The sequence below is a fragment of the Siphateles boraxobius genome, unplaced genomic scaffold (assembly GCF_051911475.1).
Source record: "Siphateles boraxobius isolate OS27281-9 unplaced genomic scaffold, OSU_SipBor_1 118, whole genome shotgun sequence".
Lineage (NCBI taxonomy): Eukaryota > Metazoa > Chordata > Actinopteri > Cypriniformes > Leuciscidae > Siphateles > Siphateles boraxobius.
In genome coordinates this window covers 1,182,734-1,192,075 of record NW_027508720.1, presented here as the reverse complement: position 1 = coordinate 1,192,075, position 9,342 = coordinate 1,182,734, and the positions used below count along the sequence as shown (strand labels likewise).

The window sequence follows — 9,342 nt, the reverse complement described above, 5'->3', positions numbered from 1 at the left end:
AATAGAATCACCAATAACTAGGGCACATTCAAGGATTCTTAGTGGGTGTTTCACGGAGCGGAGCAGTTCTACCAGAAAGACTTGGGAGATATAATGATGTAACAAAGCATTAATTTATTGACAGCCCAGCAAGCAATTCATTATAAAGTTCTTTGGCGTAGGCCCCGTCCGTAGTTCATAATCCCAGGGTAGTCAATCTGCATTTCCTGCCTGTAGACAAAGGCAGGGGCGCAGCCGACCCCCCCGGGAGGTGTGGACAGGACCATCCTGGCGGTGGAGGGGAGGATAGAGGTAGTTGTCACAAAAGCATCAGCGAACTCAAACGTGTGTAAGTACCAATCTTTTATACAGCGAGTATAAGGATGGATTGGATAGATGTGAAGGTAATAAGTGACGTAATATTTAAGTCTTCCTGGCAGAACTTTATGCTAAAGCTTTCAGATCTATGAGGCACTGGACTGGACTAAAGCAAAGCAAACTCCGTGAGCGAGCGCGAGAGAGACAGAGTGTGTCTGCGCGCCAGCGACAGTGCGCGAATGAGACAGAGTGTGTCTGCGCGCGAGCGACAGCGAATGAAGCCATGTTTTATACTCGACGTGTCCGCACGAGCACGAGTCTCCGCTGACTGCGCGCGCACCTCTCCAAACGGACGAGGCGCTCGCTGTTGTGCTATTCTGTGAAACGACAGGGGGCGACCCAGAGTAATTCTCCTCTTAATCACCAGGAATCAGCAGTGAAGAAGTAGTTTGCCGTTTATTAGTAGTTTATTATTTGCTGATTTATATAAAAAGAGTAATAAATGTAGTAGGTTTATTGTACTTTCACTGCATGTACACTAGTTAAACAACTTAAGCCTTATTGAAGTGTTTAAACCTTAATTTCATCAGCAGGGCTTACTTCTGCTATTGTAGGCTTATTGTAAATGTAAGCAGTTACTTTAGACAAGTGCAAACTGGGTGCTTAATGCAAATGTGCTCCTATTCACAAAATTAGAGGCTTTTATGGTCGCCCATCAATGCAAGTGTCTATGTGTATAGAAGGATCATAAACATACTGGTACAGACGTACTAGCTCGGCCAGATTCGGCTTGAAGTTGTGCATCTTCGGATGTGGCACCGAGCGCGATGTTAAAAAAAGTGCTTTGCACACCCCCAGGCGAAAGAGGGTCTTGTGCCCACACCGCAATGACGCCATTTTTGCCGCACGCACTTTTGCGCTCTTGCGGACGCGCCGAGTATAAACAAGGCTTGAAGGGCCTTTCACACAGGACGCGGAATGCGCTGCGCTGCGCAGACCTACCTGATATATATATATATATATAGTCCTGTAGTATACAATATGTATACATACATATAACATCGAAATCAACACACGAATCATGAGCTCAGTTCTTTTTTAGAATAAAACATTTATTCAAACATTAAAGCTGACACAAAGGAACAAATTATATATATATTAAAACACACCTGACATGCCAACTTGAATGGAGATATGTCTCCATGACACAGCTTTTCTGACGATGTCCCTATACGACCTCAAACTTGTATCGTACAGCTCAGGAAATTCCGATAGACACAGTACTAGCCGTTCATCCATTTTGATTTCCGTGTTTGTTTGGATGTCCCATTTCTATTAGCCGCGCTGGTAATCGTCACAGCGCAGCGGCAAAAGTTGAACTATTTTGAACTTTGACCGCGCCGTGCAGGAGAGCACATCAATGGTGGTGGTCTTTGGTCGACGCAGCAACAAAACGTCTTTGCGCGGCGCAAGCCATTCAAATATATGGGTTTCAAAGCGCAGCGCATTCCGCGTCCTGTGTGAAAGGCCCATTACCCCTTATTTACACTGCACACATCTGCGGCGCATTACGGCTGCGACACGGCTACCGGAGCTAATCGCGGCCACTCTAGTCAATGCTTGTGTTTACACCAGCTGCGACGCGGCACATTTCAGAAGCATCCCAGAAGGAGCTCTCCGTGCCGCTTCGCTAAAGATAGGTGTCTAGTCTATTTTCGACGGATGCCGCGTCCAAGCCGCACTGTAAATACAAAATAAAGGTAAAAAAACACCTTAACACACCTGATTCAGATCGTTAGGAGAGACTCTATGTTCTGAACTGAGTGTGTCAGATAAGAGAGACATACAAAATGTGCAGAGCAGAGGGTCCCGAGGACTGGAGTTGAGAACCACTGCCATAGACTGTAAGGTAGAAACCCAAAAATCAAGAAAAACCACATTGGACAGGCAAATCACGTGGTCTCGCGCATCCAGTCGCTTCGCTTCTGAATTCTCCAGGTGTGAGTTGGCACCTCGTGGAGGACTGAATGAAACCTTGTCGGAGCCGCAATGTGCCGCAGACGTGTGCAGTGTAAATAAGGGGTTAGACCGAGTGTGTCTGCGACACACTGTCGCAGACAGAGCGACAGTGCGCGAATGAGACCGACCCCTTATTTACACTGCACACGTCTTCGGCGCATAACAGCTCCGACAGGGTTTTATTCCGTCCTCCACGCGGTGCCAACTCACACCAGGAGCATTTCAGTAGCGAAGCGACTGGATGCGCGGACCACGGGATTTGCCTGTCCGACGTGGTTTTTCTTGATTTTTGAGTTTATACCTTACAGTCTATGGCTTCTATCAATGATATATTGGTGTGCAATGCAATTGGGAGTCTGCACAGGGTGTTTATTTTGAAATTGGCAGTGTTTTTTTACCTTTATTTTGTATTTACGGTGCGGCTTGGACGCGGCGTCCGGCGAAAATAGACTAGCCACCTATCTTTAGCGAAGCAGTGCGGAGAGCCGCTTCTGGGACGCTTCTGAAACGCGCCGTGTCGCAGCTGGTGTAAACACAAACATTGACTAGAGTGGCCGCGATCAGCTCCGGTAGCCATGTCGCAGCCGTAATGTGCCGCAGACGTGTGCAGTGTAAATAAGGGGTGAGTGTGTCTGCGCGCGAGAGAGACTGAGTATGAGAGAGTATGTCTGATCATTAGTAAATTGGTACAAACTACATAGTAATACGTATATGGTTACTATATAAGAGGCATGGAAGTTCGATAAATGGACAACAGTATAAATAAAAAACTTTTTTTTTATCCGATTCATCGATTAATCGAATTTTTTTTAAATAATCGACACATTAATCAATTATTAAAATAATCGTTGGTTGCAGCCCTACATTAAAGTGAGTCTTATTTTGCCTCTTGTGTCTGTGATTCATTGTGCCTCATCTAAACACTGGTGTCAAGTGATCCTCCACTAATTTAAATGGCATACCATTCAGAAAGCTGGTGCTTACATTTTTTTGAAAGAAGCACAAATCCGTTTTTTCTCCAATTTATTGAATAACCTGAATGTTTACTAAATGTGCCAATATAATCTAAAAGTTTATAGACCAGGATCTGTGACTCATAGACTCATCTGCATTTAACTAGATATAATACTATTGGTCAAAATGGATGATGACGGATGGAAATAAACAATTTTGATCCATTTGATAAATATTATCTGTCATGAATGGGGATAAGCCAGTGGAGGAGCTTTGTAAGGTGTTGTGTGCCAGCTTTGTCCAGATCAAGAACCGACTCCAAAAGGATGGCTGATAGGAAGTGAAACAGTGGAGGTATACTTGGTTGCAATAACAAAGAGAAAAGAGCAGAATCTAATCGCAGCAGTTTTAGAATTTATTAAACATGAACTCAAAACAAAATTATCAGGATACTAGATTGACCAGGAACAGAACAACCAACGTAATCCAACGAGAACAGACCATAAACTGAAAGAAACAAAGAGCTTAAATACACAATCAATCCACAAAATGAACAAATGCAACTGATAATCAAATCAATGAAAAACTATTGATCCCACCTGAAACACAGGAATATAAAACATGACAAAACCAACCCCAAACAGAAACAAACACAGATCACCCGTAAAAATAATACAATATGTAGTAATTTAATAAATAAATATAAGAACAAGATGTATTGACAATAAGCAATTGTTTCAGAAATGGCTTGTGTTATTCTTTGATGTGCATATTTTACTTTACATTCACAGAAAAAGTAGTTCTGTTATGACTCAACATCATATGATTTACTGACTAAACACTACCAGCATTTTCACTATTCAGATCAACACCGATTCAACACTTCACTGTTCAGATAAATAAGTGCAAAATATATGCAAATCAGCAGATCCTGATTCAGATTGTTCTCAGAATTTGAATTCCTTTATAACTGGCAACCTAATGGTGATTGTATAATTTTTTTGCAGTCTTGACAAAAAATAGATAATTTAGAAATGGTAAAAGTATATATATAGAATACATTGTTTGTTAAGCATACAAAAAATAATACAATTATACATTTAGGGTGTCAGTATATATATATATATATATATATATATATATATATATATATTATTTTTTTAATGTTTTATTTGTCACCTCGACATAATTCATTTATATGCAGTATATTGTATGCATACATATTTATTAATAATAAATATACACATGCATTGTGCTTTTTTGCATCAAAGTATTTAGATTAAATAATTTACATCACATACACTATACTCACATATTTAGATATAAATAGACCTCTTACCTGTTAGTATTGATCTACTAAGCAGTAAAGTCATTCCAGCAAATACAATAAATCGATACATCATTCAATAGTTTGCTAACGAACCTAAAGCGAAAAAAATACCACTTTGTGAAGCAACATTAATGACTGATCATCTTCTTAAATTGACACTGACAGAGGACTGGTTTTGACATCAGACAAATGCTGTCCTTAATCCCCACCTACCAATTATTTTATACTAATATAACCGGTTCTCAGTGTGGGGCAGTGTGTGTTCAGAAATATTTGTTTTTGTATTATTAAACTAATCATTTATATCAACATAAATATAAAATATTAAATAGATTCACCCAACTAAATATAGTGTCTTAACAATAGCAAATAACTGATTGAATAATTTCACAGTGTAAATGAATCTGTCTTGTATTATTGTGTACACTCTTAAAAAGGTTGTTTATCGGCATTAATGGTTTCATGAAGAACCTTTAACATCCATGGAAACTTTCCATTCCACAAAAGGTTCTTTATAGTGGAAATAGGTTCCGTTTCACTTTATTTTAATGGTCCATTTAACACATTCTACTACTGCATGTCTACTAACTCTCAGTAGAATAATTAGTCAGGCCAGATTCATAATGATTTTAAATGGACTGACCTTTTAAAGTTAGCAAATTAAATTAAATGAAACAAATAACATGAATTAATGTGTTCTAAATAAATGAAAGAATTTAAGAATTAGCATATTTAAAATGAACATTGTGCTATTGTTCATAGTTCACCATAGTTATTGTAGTAACCAATGTTAACAAACTGAACCTTTTAGTAAAGTGTTAATAAACTGTTCAGATTTCCATCTGATTGTCTGGTTGTCTAGTTGGAGTGGAGAAACCTGTATGTCTACTGTTTAATTCCTGCATGGTTTTGTTTTAATAACAAATATAAATTCTATTGATATAATTCTGGGTCCTTGCATTCCAGAAGCAGAGGCTGCCTTGTAATTCGTAGGCGATTTTCAAACAAGCAATGTATGCAATGCAATTGCAATTACTCTATTATCTCTGTTATGTTTAACACTTTTAACTCTTATTTCACTCTTAATAGTCTAAATGCGCTCTATATACCACTAACCTGCATTACAATTACGTCCAAAATCAACATTCAATCTTTGTCACTCTCTCAGCCCTTCAGTGAGCACCATGGACAGCATAATGACCAGGCCATGAGAGCAAAGAAATAAAAATTAGAGAACAGGGATTAGATAAGTGATTTAATACAATATGAATATGAATAAGCTATATCAGGAGGTAGCCTATCAACAAAGAGACTACATCAACTCTGATTTTGATGTTTATAATTTGGCTTTCCGATAAGGAAGTGCTGCGAAAGCTTGGACAAGTTTATCCTTATCTCATACCTGAGTTGTCTCTCTCTATATTATGACAGAAGACCAGACCGCCACGCAGTGTACCGCTGGCGTGATTTTTTTTCCCAAACCACTTCAGCGGAAATCCCGCCCTGCAGCCGATTTCATTGGTTTAGGTTACAGTGACGGGTAGGTTTAGGGATCAGTGTTTGGTGTAGGCAATCAGTACAGTGATTGACATGACCAATGAAAACTTTAGAATCGGCTGCAGGGCGGGATTTCCGCTGAAGTGGTTTGGGAAAAAAAATCACGCGTACCGCTGAAGCTAGCGGGTATCCTCAGCCAGATTTATTCGCCAAACTCGTACAAGCTGTTCGTCAGTTACTGAATCCCACAATACCGCCTACTTCGCTGTCTGCCTCTGCCGGTCCCATGGCTGGATACACATACACAGGTGAGGCGTAGGAATGCAGAGGGTTTCTTCTACAGTGCTCTCTCTACTTTGGGATGCAACCTCAGCTGTTCACCACATAGCGCGCAAAGATCGGCTACATGATCTAATTTCTCTCTGGTCGAGCTTTGCAGTGAATTTTTTTGTTGTTGAGAAAATAGATATAGAATAGAAGATAAAGTGTTAGTATTAATGGATCAAGTGTTGCCGAAAAAGATGCGTCTTCAGCCGTTTCTTGAAAGTGGCTCCGGACTCAGCCGCTCTGGTTGAGTTGAGCATATCATTCCACCAGCAGGGAACAGTCTATGTAAAGGTCTGAGAAAGAGATTTTGTGCCTCTTTGAGATGGCACCACAAGACGGCGTTCACTTGCAGAGCGCAAGTTTCTGGATGGCACGTAAATCTGAAGTATTTAGTTGAGGTAAAAGGGAGCAGAGCCAGTGGTTGTTCTGTTGGCAAAAGTCAGAGATAGGCAACTGGCAAACAGTGCAATTTTGTAAGGAGAGGAGTGACGTGTGCTCTCTTCGGCTCGTTAAAGACCACTCTAGCTGCAGAATTTTTGGATCAGTTGCAGAGGTTTGATAGTGCAAGCTGGAAGACCAGCCAGGAGAGCATTAAAATAGTCCAGTCTGGATAGAACAAGTGCTTGGACAAGGAGTTGTGTAGCATGCTCTGATAGGAAGGGACTAATCGTCCTGATGTTGTATAAGGCAAATCTGCAGGACCGGGCAGTTCTAGCAATGTGGTCTGTAAAGTTCAATTGATCATTAATCACAACTCCAAGGTTCCTGGCTGACCCTGATGGAGTTTTGGATGACGAACCTAGCTGAATGGAGAAGTTGTGGTGTAGTGTAGTGTTGGGTTGGCCGGGATCACAAGCAACTCTGTGTATAATACTCAAGTGCCTTGTCAGTGTCCTTGCTCGGTGGAGTCCCGCAGGTAGATTCGTTGGTCTTTACACTCTTTGGTCTTCACATGATGAGGGCTTCACACGAGGGCTGCCGCGGTGTACAACTAGCTTCACACTCACCTGAAATGTCATTATTGAATACAGCTGGCCACGACTCACTAAAGAAACTGTTTACCATGTGACTAAGCGCGAACAAACAAGACTTCACCACGAGATTTCAGCTTGTGAGCACAGTAAACAAACACGTTTTCCTAGTAACTACAACTGCACTTAAATCAAATGAGAAAAAGATACAAAACACTAATGTGGCGAGCAGGACGAGGGCCGTGAGAGAGCGGCACGAGGCAGGTGGCATGATTACTGATGAGCGCCACCTGCACGACACACCGGTCTCGTATCTCTCACGGAGGAGCGGAAGCATAAAATGAGGAGCGACGACAGTAGAGATCGAGAGAGGCCAGGCCTGGATTTATGTTGTGTTGTTTGTTTTGTTATGTGTAAAGACTCCATCGTGTCTTTACTTTCGTTTTGCATTTGTTTAATTATTTTGTTATTAAATTACTGAATGTTCGCCGGTTCCCGCCTCCTTCTTCCCATAACATCTGAACAGCGTTACAACTAACAGTTACTGTCACCTCCTGTTGCTTGAATGCTTCTTTTCTAATAAGTGCAACAAAACACATTGTATAAATAGCTCGAGCTGGCTTAGGCCACGACTCACTAGCAGCCTCCAGCTGCTGGAATGAGACTGCACTGAACAAAGAACGCTTGACAGCGTTCCGTCAAGGATTGAAATTTGAAGTGCGTCACCAAATGGTCATTTACGATGACTTCATCGGGCTAGAAAATTTCATTCAACGACCCTTCCACATCTCTCAGCGCCTCACTGAATGCTCTTTGGACCAACCAGCTCCGCTTCCTCTGTCCACCTGTCACCCTTCCAGCACCAGAACCCATGCAGATCGATCCAAACCACCTGACTCATGCAGAGTTTCAGAGGAGAATTCTCCATCAGTTATGCCTGTATTGTGGGTGAGATAGCCATCAGATCGCCAACATTACTGTTTGACAACCAAGAACAGTGGTGAGTACAATCCAACTTCCGCCCATGATTGCACCTCTCATGCACGTCAGTGCTAGTAATAACCCCTAAACTCTCCGTTTCAGTGCAAGCTCTCATCGTCTCTGGTTCCGCGGAGGACTTCATCTCTTACCAACTACTCCAAAGGCTCAACCTCAAGAGGAAGCTCTGCTCCCAGGAATTAAAGGTGAACACAATCCTCGGAAAACCAATGGGTCGTGGTCGCATCCGTCATTTCTCTCCCACCGTGACGCTCCGCATTGGCAGTCTCCATCAGGAACAGATCTCATTCATGGTGCTGGAAGGTTCCACTGCGAACATTACCCTGGGACGCCCATGGATGTCACGACATGCACCTTGAGTCAACTGGAATTCAGGAGAGATTATTCAATGGGGTGAGTCCTGTTTCCACGATTGCATTTCTCCAGTTCACAATAGACTATCAGTACCTGCCAATCGGAACCCCTCATCATCTTCTTCCAGTCTCTCTTTCAATTCTACGTCCATCGAAAGTCCTGAGACCGAGTGCAAGGCCGAAATCCCTTCGGAGTACCGGGCGTTCCAGGATGTCTTCAGTAAACAACTGGCTACCCAATTACCACCTCATCAGCCATGGAACTGTGCCATTGATCTGCTGCCTGTGGCTACAGAAGACCATGGAGGAGTACATAGAGGAAGCACTTCATCAGCAATTCATCCAACCTTCTACATCCCATCCAGCTTCTTCTTTGTGGCAAAAAAGAATGGAGGCTTGCGGCCGTGCATTGACTATCGAACCCTCAATGCTCAAACGGTGAAGTACAGCTATTCTCTTCCTCTGGTCCTAGCCACCTTGGAACAACTCTGTGGAGCTCGCATCTTCACCAAACTGGACCTGCGGTGCGCATACAATCTCATTCCCATACGTGAGGGTAACGAATAGAAGACAGCATTCCACGAATATCATCTGA

At 42.0% G+C, this 9,342-nt stretch overlaps 1 protein-coding gene across 1 annotated transcript in view; it reads right to left on the bottom strand.

Annotated features, from left to right (window-relative positions):
* The window catches only part of LOC143710765 (uncharacterized), a 59,262-nt gene extending 54,502 nt beyond the window's left edge, over window positions 1-4,760 (bottom strand). The window contains exon 1 of the mRNA XM_077201906.1: window positions 4,610-4,760. Within this exon, the coding sequence (XP_077058021.1) occupies window positions 4,610-4,673 (64 nt within the window). The 5' untranslated portion in view covers window positions 4,674-4,760. The remainder of the gene's footprint in view (window positions 1-4,609) is intronic.
* Between the last annotated feature and the right edge of the window lie 4,582 nt (window positions 4,761-9,342).